The sequence below is a fragment of the Otolemur garnettii genome, unplaced genomic scaffold (genome assembly GCF_000181295.1).
Source record: "Otolemur garnettii isolate 467f Iridium unplaced genomic scaffold, OtoGar3 scaffold00002, whole genome shotgun sequence".
NCBI lineage: Eukaryota > Metazoa > Chordata > Mammalia > Primates > Galagidae > Otolemur > Otolemur garnettii.
In genome coordinates this window covers 26,556,998-26,571,203 of record NW_003852397.1, presented here as the reverse complement: position 1 = coordinate 26,571,203, position 14,206 = coordinate 26,556,998, and the positions used below count along the sequence as shown (strand labels likewise).

Sequence of the window (14,206 nt, the reverse complement as noted above, 5' to 3'; positions counted from 1 at the left end):
TTAGATCGAAAATAAGACATGGTGGATATATTGTAGTAACTCTGGATCCTGTTCTTTTAAGGATCTTTGGTGTTTTTTCCCTAAATGTTAGTAGATAACTTGCTACCAGTAGATCCAAACAATGAATCTCTTGTGGTATACAGCTGCTAATTTGATACACATGAAGATAAGATTATAGAAAATTTAGTTTAATCAGGAAAAAATTATGTTAAATTGATTGATTATGTTAGCCGAACATCCTCCTGATTCTCTTAAATATTCCATTATGGTGAGAAGTTAATAAGAATTTTAATAAGATCATTAGGTTACTTAAGAAAGGCAGCATTTAAAAAGGTGGAAATAATTCTGTTAATTTGTAAATGTTTCACTACCTTTATAAAGCCAAATTGTCATTTATTACTTTTCAGTCATTGTCATTGTATTACTTTTCAGCTTTAAGATTTATTCAATTTTAGTATTGGAAGGGACCGTATGACAATAATGACTTAATATGTTTTAAGTGTGAGAATTGATGGAACACATTCATTGTTAGATAAAATATCCCTATTTTCAGGGAGGACTCAGCACCAGGAGTGAAATGTGTCTCTCATACCTTCTTTATTACCCAAGAATTAATCTTACTCGATGTGCAAGTATTCCAGACATTATGGAACAACTTCAGTTCATTGGTGTTAAGGAGATCTACAGACCAGTTACGTAAGTAGTAAATGGATTTCATGGCAGAGGTTATATACTTCAGAGATTTTATATAAAGGATGGCTTTATTTTTATATTCAATTTATTACCACATTATGGAAACTTGTTATGTGCTGTTCTTCTTGAGTACATTCAATTGTTAAGACCAGGTAGGCTTCTTCACTGTTATGTCCAGGGACCTGAAGACCACCACCCCAGGTTCAGTGATTTTCTAACAAGAACTAAAGATCTCAGAAAATAGTTGTTCTCCTAGATAATATTTATTAGAATAAAGGATAGAAAGCAAAAGGAACACCAGGTCTATCAAGAGGCTTCTGCCAATGGAGTTACACAGAGTGTGCTTAATTTTACCAGCGCCACATGTATAAAATGCTGTCTATTGGAAAAGCCCATTAGAGACTCAGTGCCCAGAGTGTTTTGGGGACTGATCACATGGGGACTCTCTACCTACTGTTTACCAGTATTCCAGACTCCCAGAAGGCAAGCAGGTGCATTGTTTGCATGAACAGTTTAGGTTCAATGAGTCATTCTTATCATTTAGAGAAAGTTTTATATCAGCATAGGAAATTATTAATATTTTATTTTGTTCTTTTTATTTATTTTTTATTGTTTGGGATTCATTGAGGATACAAAGAATGAAGTTACACTGACTGCATTTGTTAGATAAAGTCCCTCTTATAATTGTGTCCTGCCCCTAAGAGGTGTGCCATACACCATGAACCTCTATTCTGCTCCCACCTCCCCTCTCCCCACTTGCTCATTCTCCTACCCCTCTGCCTTGTATTAGCTCATCTACTGCCTTCATATTAAAATTGAGTACATTGGATTCTTGCTTCTCCATTCTTGTGATGCTTTTCTAAGAAGATGGGTTCCACCTCCATCCAGATGAAGACAAAAGATGTAAAGTCTCCATATTTTTTAATGGCTGAATAGTATTCCATGGTATAATATAACAGTTTGTTAACCATTCCTGGGTTGGTGGGCATTGAGGCTGTTTCCATATTTTGGCCATTGTAAATTGAGATTCGATAAACAGTCTAGTGCAAATGTCCTTAAGATAAAAGGATTTCCCCCCCTCTGGGTAGATGCCTAGTAATGGGATTGCAGGATCAAATGGGAGGTCTAATTTGAATTCTTTCAGGATTCTCCATACTTCCTTCCCAAAAAGTTGTATTAGTTTGCAGTCCCACCAACAGTGTAAATGTGTTCCCTTCTCTCCATATCCATGCCATCATCTGCAGCTTTGAGACTGGGCCATTCTTACTGGGGTTAGGTGATATCTCATAGTGGTTTATATTAGCATTTCTCTGATGATTGGGGGTAATGAGCATTTTTTTCATGTTTTTGGCCATTCATCTGTCTTCTTTAGTTCTGTTCATGTCTCCTGCCCAGTGATATACGAAATTGCTGGGTCTCTTTATTTATTTTTTGTTTTTTAGAGACAGAATCTCACTTTATCACCCTCGGTAGAGTGCTGTGGCATCACAACTCACAGCAACCTCCAGCTCTTGGGCTTAAGCCATTCTCTTGCCTCAGCCTCTTGAGTAGCTGGGACTACAGGCACCCACCACAGCGCCCAGCTATTTTCTGTTGCAGTTTGGCCAGGGCCAGGTCCTAACCCACCACTCCGGTATATGGGGCCGGCACCCTACTCACTGAACCACCAGCACTGCCCCTGTTGGGCCTCTTTTTGTTAATTAATTTGAGTTCTCTGTAGATCCTAGTTATCAAGGTTTTGTCTGATTCATAATAGGTAAATATCTTTCCCCATTCTGAAGGTTGTCTATTTGCTTTAGTTGTTGTCTTTTTAATTGTAGAGAAGCTTTTCAGTTTAAGTCCCATTTGTTTATTTTTGTTATTGCTGCAATTGCCACTGAAGTCTTCTTCATAAAATCTTTCCCCAGGCTGATATCTTCAAGTGTTTTCTCCACATTTTCTTCAAGGGTTTTTATTGTTTCACACCTTAGAGTTAAATCTTTTATCCATCTTGCATCCATTTTTGTAAGTGGTGAGAAGTAGGTCCAGTTTCAGTCTTTTACATGTGGTTATCCAGTTCTCCCAGCACCATTTATTGAATAGGGATTCTTTTCCCTGCTGTATGTTCTTGTTTGGTTTATCAAAGATCAGGTGGCTGTAAGAGGTTAGTTTCATCTCCTGGTTTTCTATTCGGTTCCAAATGTCAATGTCTCTATTTTTGTGCTAGTTCCATGCTGTTTGGATCATTCTTGCCTTGTAGTATAGCCAAAAGTCTGGTAGGGTGATACCCCTGGCTTTGATTTTATTACTAAGAATTGCCTTGGCTATATAGGGTTTCTTCTGGTTTCATACAAAATGAAGAATTATTTTTTCCAAATTGAAAGTATGATGATGGTATTTTAATGGAGGTTGCGTTGAATCTGTAGATTGCTTTGGGAAGTATAGTACATTTTGGCAATGTTGATTCTTCCCAGCCATGAGTGTGATATGGTCTTCCATTTGTTAATATCTTTTGCTATTTCTTTTCTTAGGGTTTTGTAATTTTCTTTGTAGAATCCTGTATCTCTTTTGTTATGTATATTCCTAGGTATTTTTCTTTTCTTTCTTTCTTTCTTTCTCTCTTTTTTTTTTTTGAGGCTACTATGAAGGGAATTGTGTCCTTGATTAGCTTCTCATCTTGGCTATTATTGGCATATATAAAGGCTTTTGACTTTATATCCTGAGACATTACTGTATTTTTTGATCACTTCCGGAAGTCGTGTGGTTGAGTCTCAGGTTCTCTATGTATGAGATCATATCATCAGCAAGGAGTTTCACTTCCTCTGTCACCTTTGGATGCCCCTTTGTCCCCTTCTCTTGCCTAATTATATTAGCTAGAACTTCCAGCACTATGTTGAATAGTAGTGACAATAGAGGACAACCTTGTCTGGTTCCTCCAGTTGAAGGTGGAAAAGCTTTCAGTTTTATTTCATTCAGAATAACATTAGTGGTGGGTTTGTGTAGATGACTTCAATCAGATTAAGAAATGTGCCACCTATGCCTATATTTGTAAGTATTCTAATTAGAAAAGGATGCTGAATTTTTTTTTTTTTTTTTGCAGTTTTTGACTGGGGCCGGGTTTGAACCCACCATCTCCAGTATATGGGGCCAGCGCTCTATTCCTTTGAGCCACAGGTGCTGCACAAGGATGCTGAATTTTACTGAATGCTTTTTCTGTATCTATTGAGAGGATCATATGGTCTTCGTTTTTGTTTTTGTTGATATGGTAAATTACGTTTATGGACTCGTGTATGTTAAACCAGCCTTGCAGCCATGGGATGAAACCTACTTGATCTTGATGAATGATTTTTTTAATGTGTAGCTGTAATCTATTGGCTAGGATTTTATTGAGAATTTTTGCATCTATATTCATTAGTGAAATTGGTCTGAAGTTCTTCTTTTTAGTTGGATCTTTTCCAGGTTTTGGCATCAGGGTGATGTTTGCTTCATAGAACATTTTGAGGGAAGATTCCTTCCTTCTCAACTTTTTGGGAATAATTTTTGCAGTGTGGGGATAAGCTCTTCTTTCCCTCTTTAGACTGCTTTTGCTGTATCCCACAGGTTTTTGTAACTTGTGTCTTCATTGTTGTTATGTTTGAGGAATTTAATGATTTCATCTTTTATCTCTTCCTAAACTCAACTATCATTTAGCATAAGGTTGTTTAATTTCCAAGTCTTTGTGTGGGGATGAACATTTTCACCGAAGTTGGGTTCCACCTTTATTGCCTTGTGGTCTAAGAAAGTACAAGGTGTAATTTCTATTCTTTTAATTTTTCCGGAGGTTTGATTTGTATCCTAGGATGTGGGAGTACTCTATTTTGGAGTAAATATCATGAGCAGGCAAGAAAAATGTATATTCTTTAGCTTTGGGATGGTATGTTCCATATATGTCTATTGATCCCATTTATTCACATTTAAGTCCTTTTTAAATTTATTTAGTTTTTGTTTAGAGGATCTGTCCAGTTTTGTCCAAAGGATATTAAGGTCCCTGGCTATTATGGTGTTATGGGATATTATATTGCTCAGACCCCTAAAGATCTGTTTAATAAATCCAGGGTCATTTAAGTTAGGTGCATAAATATTTAACATTGAAATGTTTGCTTGTTATATTATTTTTTTAACCAGTATAAAATGTCCATCTTTGTCTTTCTTAATTTCAGTTGCTTTAAATCCACTTGTATCTGAAAATAAGATTGCAACATCTCCTTTCTTCTGATTTCCATTTGCTTGAAATACTGTTTTCTAGCCCTTAACCCTAAGTCTTGATTTGTTCTTCAAGGCTAGGTGTGTCTCTTGGAGATAGCATATGGATGGCTTGTGCTTTTTTTTATCCAGCCTGTGCTTCTTCATTGGTGAATTCTGTCCATTGACTTTTATTGAGAGTATTGTTAAGTGTGGTGAAGTTATATTCATGTTATTTTCAAAAGTCTTTTTTGTTGTATTATCCTTTGTGCCATTGTGAAAGCTAAGTTTTGACCTTTAGCTTCTGGTGTTTACCTTGCTGGTGGTCCATTGTGATGGTCAGTGTTGAGAATAAATCTAAGTATTTTCTGTAGAACTGGTGGTGTTGTGGTAAATTTCCTCAGTGCTTGTATATCCATCAAAGATTAGATTTCTCCATCAATTTTAAAGCTTAATTTAGCAGGGTACAGAATTCTAGGGTAAAATTTTTTTTTTTTTAATTTTATTGTTGGGGATTCACTGAGGGTACAAGAAACCAGGTTAACTGATTGCATTCATTATAAAGTCCCTCTTACAATTGTGTCTTGCCCTCCAAAGGTGTGACACACACCAAAACCTCACCCCCCTTCCTTCTCTCTGCTGTTCCTTTCCCCTCCCCTCCCTCCTCCTCTCTCTCTCTGCTCTCCCCTTTCCCTACCCTCACTGTATCATTAGTGAAAATTGTTTTGTTTTAAAATGTGGAAGGTGGATGACCATGCTCTTTTGGATTGGAAGGTTTCAGCTGAAAAGTCTGCTCTCATCCTAATGGCTCTCCCTCTGTAGGTCAGTTGGTGCTTAGTCCTGGCAGCTTGCAGAATTTTTTCTTTCATCTTGACTTTGGACAGGTTCATTACAATGTGTCATGGAGAAGCTCCATTTGAGTTGACATGACCTGGGGTTCGATATCCATCTGTAAGGAATGTGTCGGGATCTTTAGTAAAACTTGGAGAGTTTTCATTTATGATAGTCTCCAGTAGGGCTTCCATTTCTTTGGGGTAATCATCTTCCCCTTTAGGAATCCCTATTATTCATATGTTTAAAAGTTTCATGGAGTCTTGTAGTTCTCTAAGTGCATATTCTGCTTTCTCTCTCTTCTTTTCTGCCTCTTTGACTATATGGGTTAACTCAAAAACTTTATCCTCTAGCTCTGAGGTTTTTTCTTCTTCATCATCTAACCTATTTTTGATACTTTCTTTTGCATCTTTATAGCCCTGATTGTCTCCTTCATTTCCTTAAGCTCCGCCATATCCTTTCTATATTCTACATATCTCTCATCTGACTTTTGGTTCTGTCTTTCCATTTTCTCATCTATTCCTTTTATTGTTTTTATCATCCATATTTTAAATTCTCTCTCTGTCAAATCCATTAATGCTTTATAGGTGGAATTTTCTGCAATAGCTGCCTCATGGTCCCTTGGCAGGAGTTGCTCTGCTTTGGTTTTTCATGTTGCCCTGTTTTCTCTGTTGGTTCCTCCTCATGTGTTTTTTCTTCCTGTCAACTCCTTGCATTCCTTTTTCCTTCTCACTGCCTCTTTTGCTTCAAATTACCTTGTCTCAGAGCTTAGGTCTTGAAGTAGCCTCAGCCTGAGCAAGCTAGGCTCTTCCTCGTGGCTAAAAAAACAGAAGTCCTTGCTCTTGATGACAATATGTTGCAATATGTCCCCAGGACACTGGGTGGTGCTGTGATTTTTTAGGAGACAGCATAGCCAGCAACCTCCATGGTTCTTATTCCAAACTTAGTTGTGTTAGGTGATCGCCTGATTATTTCCTCAGCATTCAGACCCTGTTGGGTTGGGATCTTAAAGCTCACAAGAATTCTTCAGAGGCAGTTCTCACAGTGCCCTCCTGACTCCAGTTCCCGGGGTGTGGGAATCCCTCAGCCTATCCCAAGAGTGGAGTTCTGATCCCAGCAGGTGGAATTAAGGCAGCCATGGTTTAGGCCCCTGTGAAGACCTTCTCACCATCTTCTCACAATGGCAGCCACCTGACCACTAAGACCTTCTCAGTATGACTGCCTCCCTAGCCACCAAACCTATGGCAAACCCACTCGAACCAGCATTCAAATCTGGTTGTTGTATGCTGTTTGAGTCTGCCTACTCTTCCAAGCTTTCCACTCAAGTCTCAGTTTCCCCCAACAACTGAAAACTCCAGAAAGGCTTCTTCCCATCCCAGAACTCCGTGGAGGGTCAGCTGATGTTAGCTGGTTGCAATCACTTGCCTAATTCATCAGATTTCCACCACTCAGATCATACGCTCTATCCAGCTCACTTCCTTGCTGTGCTCCCTGAGCTACAATTCTGGGTAAGGTCCCTGTGCCAGGTATAGGTACTCTCTTTTCCCCAGTTGTTCCAGGAGAGCTCAGCCGAATGATCCTTCTGAGCATAGGAAATTATTTAAATTCCAGAATGCCAGCCACAGATCATCCATGTAAGCTGCTGTGGCTGGCATTATTAAGCCAGGTATGTTAACTCATTCTGCACAATTGCATATCAAAGAAATGATATATGAAAAATAACGATAAATGTTGTTTCTGCCCTCTTGAGATTATATTCTATATTTGGAGAGAGGTAATAAAGAAGTACAAAATTTTATATAGTAGCAGGTGTTATGAAGACAAATTAGCAAAGACAGTGTGGAGCTGTTGTCAAAAGGATGGAGAAAGTTTCTTTGGGGTGGTGAGATTTTAGTAGAGATCAACCTAATGAAAAATGAGCTATAGAAAGATATATAATATATTCTGCACAAACAGAATAGCCAGCATAATGACCCTTTAGTGAATATAAACCTACCAAGTTTGAGGAACAATTAAAGTGTGTGTTCTGCTGAAGCAGAGTGAAATTTAATAGAGAAGTGATGAGATGTGACAGCAGGTGGGACGAGATCATGCAGGACTTAATGGGCAACATAAGACCTTTGGGCTTTAAGTGCAAAGAGGAGCCATTACAGGATGCAAGCAAAGTCAATTTGGCTGCTATATTGAGAAAGAACTCTAGAAGAACAAGATTGCAAAGGATAATATCAATGAGAAATCTGTTGTGATTGTCCAGCTAAGGGCTGAGGGTAACCTGGACCAAGGTAGTGACACTAGAGTTGATGTAGTTACATTCAGGTTACCTTTTGAAAGTAGCACCTACAAGACTTGTTGATTGCATCTTAGGGTGGTTGGGAGGGTAAGAGAAGAGTATCAGCTTAGTGACGAGGTGTGAAGGTGTTAGGGGAATGTGTCTGAGGAAGATGTTGAGAATTCTGTTTGAGATGTATTAGTGTTGGAGTATCTATTCTTATCTATTCTCACTGACATCAGGAGGAGAATCTAGGGTGGTGGAAATTTGAGGATGGTAGAAATGGTTTTAACATATAGAAGAATTTTCTATTGATTAGGACTTTTCAAAACAAAATGGACTGATGTAATTAGACAAACTACACATAGGTTGGGGCGGGGAGTGTATTTAAGGACCGAGTAAAAAAAACACTCAATGGTAAAATGCAGATTCTGAAAGAGAACACAAACGTGACCTAATTCCTATTTCTAAATATTATAGGAATTATAAATTAGGAAGTAAGATCATACCTCAGTTTCAATTAGATTTATCATTTGTAGACATGTTTTACTCAGTTCCTATCCAGACAACCCAGTGACTACCAAAAGAAAAGTCTGTAAATCTAGAAAAATTCAAATATCAAAATGCTTATGTAAATTGGCTTGTAGTTTACTCAGTATTTCATGTGCATGATTTTATTTAATTTATTTTTGCACAATTCTAATATCTAGAGAGTAGGAAAGCAGTTTTATGGTGGAGAAAATAGAAACTAAGAGATTAAGAAACTATTCAGCATGACATTGTACATAATAAAAGAGAGAGTGAGGACTTGTACTCTGGTCTATGGTATCTCTATTTATATATATGAGGTTGGACAGTTAAGTTTGTGAATGTCTTCTAGAGAATGTGCTGTGTACCTCATTGTTTGATATCACTACAGTTACCTTTGATGTACTCCCCTTGGCCATCTGGTAACCATAGTGATGTTTAGCACTATGGCTACTATATTGAGATGTCACACTTTTCCTAGGATGATTTAGCAAACTTAATTGTCAGACATCAGTTACACAACCACGGCTGTGATGGTCATTCCAAAAAAGAGAGTTCCAAGATTGTTCTGAAGGGTGGACTAGGTACTAGTGTGAGTGCATAGCTTCCCAAGGGAAGTACCTTGAAGGTGATTATTGTGATATTCAGCAAAGAGGTATGAGCATTTTTTCTAGGATGAGTTCACAAACTTAATTGTCTGACCTCATGTAACACACACACACACACACACACACATATAGTCAGATATGTTAGTATAAATAAATATATAAAATGATTATATAATCAAATGGATAGAATATTAACAAAAATCAGAACACTCCACAAAGTGTCATTTTAAAAGCACTAACACATAATTTTTGTTTTAAATTACTGATATCATCTCATTCCTTACTTAGACTTAAGTAGTCTTTTTTCATTTAAAATATTTTTTTTACATATTGAATAGGTACTTTTCCTAATCAAGGATTAATTTAAGAGGCTGTTAAAACCAAATGGACACATTGCTCATGTGTCCTCAGGATATTTCAAAATAAATAGATATTAAAAGCTATACGCTTACACAATGAGTGACATGCGTTCTAATTTCTTTTATGCTCCAATTGTGGGAAACCTCTAAAAATGCTCAGCTCCCATTTCCCAACAAGCTGTGGCAGTGCTGATAACGTTGTTCTCTTCCAGGAAGTACTAAGGTTGGGGTTTTAACTAAGGTTGGGGTTGTCTCTCCTTTTGAAAGACAGGGAGAATTATTTACAAAACAAGTCCAGTTTTGAGCCATTGCCTACACATACAAATTAACTTCATGGTTAAATGTATTTTTTCAAAAATATGAGGAAAAACAGCTTTTATTTTAAAATATATGTTTAGACTATTTATTTCTTTATTTAAACAAATTTAGAAAGTACAAGTGTTTTTTGTTACATGGATGCATTGTATCACGCTGAAGCCAGGGTGTACCCATCACCAGAATAGTGTTCATTGTACTCAATGGGTAGATTTTTCTATCTCACTCCTGTTCCTTCTCCTTCTTAGTTTCCAGCATCCATTATATCACATTATGACCATATACACTTATTGTTTAGCTCCTCCTTATCAGTAAGAACATGTGGTATTTATTTTTCCACTTATGAGATACTTTGGATAATGGTCTCCAGTTCCAGCCAAGTTGCTGCAAAAAATTTTTTTTCTTCATTTTATTTTATGCCTGAGTACTACTCTATGGTGTATATACTATACCACATTTCATCACTTGATGAAATCACATAGATTAATTCCATATCTTTAAAACCATAAACTGTGCTGAAATAAACATTCAGGTAAAGTTGTCTTTTTTATAAAATGATTTGTTTTCCTTTGGGTAGATACCCAGTAGTGGGACTGGTGGGTCACATGGTTGACCTACTTCTAGTTCTCTGAAAGATTTCCATAGCTGTCATGCTAGTTATCATTCAACAGTGTATAAGTGTTCCATTTTCACCACATCTATGCCAGTATCTATTGGTTTTGGACTTTTAAATAACAATGATTCTAACAGAAGTAAGGTAGTACCTCATGGCTTTAATTTACATTTCCCTGATGATCCATGACTTTTTTTTTTTTTTAACATGTTTCTTGGCCATTTGTCTATCTTTTTTTGAGGAAAAAAAATCTGTTTTTGTCTTTTGCTCACTTTTTGATGGGATTATTTGGGTTTTTTCCTTGCTGGTTTGTTTGAGTTCTTTGTAGATTCTAGGTATTAGTCCTTTGTCAGATGCATACTTTTTTTTTTAACATTTTCTTCTATTCCATAGGTTGTTTATTTACTCTCTTTATTACCTTCTTTGCTGTTAGAAACTTTTTAGTTTTGTTAAGTCCTGTTTATTTATTTTTTTTTAGTTGTATTTGGTTTTGGTGTCTTACTCATAAATTCTTACTTAGGCTAATGTCTAGAATAGTTTTTACTATATTTCCTATTAGAATTTTTATGATTTCAGGTCATGCATTTAATGCCTTTAATGTGTTTTGAGTTAATATTTTTATGTGGTAAGAAATAGGGATCCAGTTTAATTCTGCAGGTGGCTATCCAATTTACCTGGCACCATTTATTGAATAGAGCATCCTTTCCCCAGTGTACATTTTTACCTGCTTTGTTGAAAATCAGTTGGTTATAGCTATATGCTTTTATTCCTAATTTGTCTATTCTGTTCCACCACCCTCTGTATCTACCTTTATACCAGTACCATACTGTTTTGATTACTATAGCCTTGCAGTATAATTTGGAGTCAGGTCATGTGATACCTCCAGATTTGTTCTTTTTACTTAAGATTGCCTTGGTTATTCAGGCTCTTTTTTGGTTCCAGGTGAAGTTTGGGAGTACTTTTTCTAGATTCATGAAAAAGGACATTGGCGTTTTGATGAGAATTGCACTGAATCTGTAAAGCACTTTGAGCAGCATGGACACTTTAGCGATGTTGATTCTTCCAACCCATGAGCATGGGATGTTTCACTATTCATCATGTCATCTTCTATTGCTTTACTCAGTGTTTTACCCTTCTTCTTGTAGAGATCTTTCACTTCCTTGGTTAAACACATTCCTAGGTATTTTATTTTCTTTGCAACTATTGTAAACAGTATAGGGTTCTTGATTTGACTCTGAGCTTGACTGTTACTACTGTATAATAAAGTGCTACTGATTTGTGTACATTGATTTTGTAATCTGACACTTTACTACATTTATTTATCAATTCTGGGAGTCTTTTGGTGGATTCTTGTGTTTTCTAGATGTAAGGTCATACATGTATTATCAGCAAACAGGGATACCTGACCTTCTCTTAGAGTTTAAATCAAATATAGCTGTTACAATGATGTAAGTCATAGTGAAGGCCAAGCAACAAGGTACCGACTAAAAGATGAGAAAGAGAGAAATGGTTTAAGTTCTTTTCCTGTTTTACTTAAATGGATATTACTAATTGGTTTTTAGGATATAGTACTAAAAAAGGAATATTGTAGCCTAGGTTTGGTGGCTCAATGCCTGTAATCCTAGCACTCTGGGAGGCCAAGGAGGGTGGATTTCCTGAGCTTGGGAGTTAGAGATCACCCTGAGCAAGAGCAACACCCCCTGTCTAAAAATAGCTGGGCATTGTGGCAGGTACAGGCCGAGGCAAGAGGATTGCTTGAACCCAAGAGTTTGAGGTTGCTGCAAGCTGTGACACATGGCACTCTACCAAGGGTGATGAAGTGAGACTCTGTCTCAAAAAATAAATAAATAAATAATATTGTATAACATATGCCCCTACATCTTATATTCTGTGCCTTCAGTATTATGATTAATTAGAGGCCACATTTTATTTTAAACATACTGTAGCAATCCTATGGTTTAGAGGATAGGTTGATGGAAAGATAGAGATAAAAGCATCTTGTCTCAATTTCGTCATTCTCTGTGTCCTACACATCTGGAAAGGCTTATAGACAAACAAAACCTCATAAAGTTCAGATAATAAAATAGGTAATGTGTTTAGACGAATTTACATATTTCTGTTGTTCCACTCATCAACGCTGAATATGCAGTTCTGGTGAGATTTAAGTGTTGGAAAGTTTCTGTGTAATTTCTTCTATTTCTAAAAAAGAATCAAGAGGTGTTTCTCTTTTTCCTTGTGGGAAAAATCACTTTATATTTTTACTATTTGAGAAATCACACATGCTTATTATAAAAAGTTCAAGTAATATAGAACACATTTTTTAAAAGAAGGCAAAAGCAATCACTTCAAATTCTGTTAGAAGTAAGCATTACTGGCTCGGCGCCGATAGCTCAACCGGCTAAGGCGCCAGCCACGTACACCTAAGGTGGTGGGTTCGAATCCCCAGCCCGGACCCGCCAAACAACAATGATGGCTGCAACCAAAAAATAGCCGGGCGTTGTGGCGGGCGCCTGTGGTCCCAGCTACTTGGGAGGCGGAGGCAAGAGACTCGCTTGAGCCCAGGAGTTGGAGGTTGCTGTGAGCTGTAATGCCATGGTACTCTACCCAGGGGAAAGCTTGAGGCTCTGTCTCAAAAAAAAAAAAAAAAAAAAAAAGAAGTAAGCATTACTAATTTTAGCTGAATGTTATTATAGACATCTTTATATGTTTATATAAGATAAATAGATTAAATATTTTTACAATGGCTATAACTTGTGCAGTATTTTAAACAAAAGCATTGCCTTTTAATTTTTAATTTATCATAAAACAGAGAAAGTAAATTAAAGCTGCATATTTATTTAGTTTCAAATAAATGTTGCTGTTATTTTCAATCACAAGAAAAGGGGATCTCAAATGTTGAGAAACTAGGTCATAAAAGATATTAAGATGTTAGAGTCATTATTTTATTAATCATATGTGCCAATTTTAGGTCACAGAAGATGAGGACATTAATACTTTCACATTTTTTCAATCTCCCTTTTCCATGCCACCAAATATTTATTATTTATGTTGGAATTTTTGTATTTTCAAGATTTTTAATTTTTACATTTAATCCTGAAACCACAAGTCCCACGGCATTTAACATGGACATTGATATATAGAAAGATTATATGTAGATAGATAACCCTCAGTCTTTATAAAATTTCTATGTTTCTGAGCTTTTAAGTTTGAGTCATCAGGATTTTATCAGTAAGGACTTCTGGGTGGGTGCTTTCCACTACAAGTTCTTTTGAATATGAGAATTTCTACACTTTGATTTGGACAGCATTAGGGCTAGATATAATATTTTGGGTCATGCTTCCTTTCCCTTGGGAGATGCCTCTGGATAAATGGAAAAACTCCTCTTTACCTGCAGGATTCATAAGTTAAATTGAACATGCTTTAGTGTTGAGCATCTGGTTCAAATTATTCTGAGCACAAAGTGTTCTTTGAAGACATATATTCACTTAATTTTATTTCAGAGAAATTTTCATGTAGTATATCTGCGGGGGTTTTTTTTTAACCAATCTATTTAGAATTTCTCTTAAGCATTTTATTTTATAAGTTTTTCAGGAGTGTTTTTCTGCTTCTTGCTTTTTCTGACTTATTTAGCACTAAATTTATTTTGTCTTTATTTCCTTTTGTGTGCAATCTGTTGTTTTGTCATCCTGCATATGAGTTCTTATTTAATTTGTTATTAAATAAACTTATGATGTGAAATAATTGTTAGAATTCTCTCCACTATAATTAGTTTTTTTTCTAGACTCAGTTT

The 14,206-nt window shown here is 36.4% G+C and overlaps 1 protein-coding gene across 2 annotated transcripts in view; it reads left to right on the top strand.

Annotated features, from left to right (window-relative positions):
* The window catches only part of MOXD1 (monooxygenase DBH like 1), a 97,945-nt gene that overhangs the window by 77,699 nt on the left and 6,040 nt on the right, over nt 1-14,206 (top strand). For both annotated transcript variants that reach the window (XM_003781857.3, XM_023513534.1), the window contains exon 10: nt 554-696. In XM_003781857.3, the coding sequence (XP_003781905.1) occupies nt 554-696 (143 nt within the window). The remainder of the gene's footprint in view (nt 1-553; nt 697-14,206) is intronic.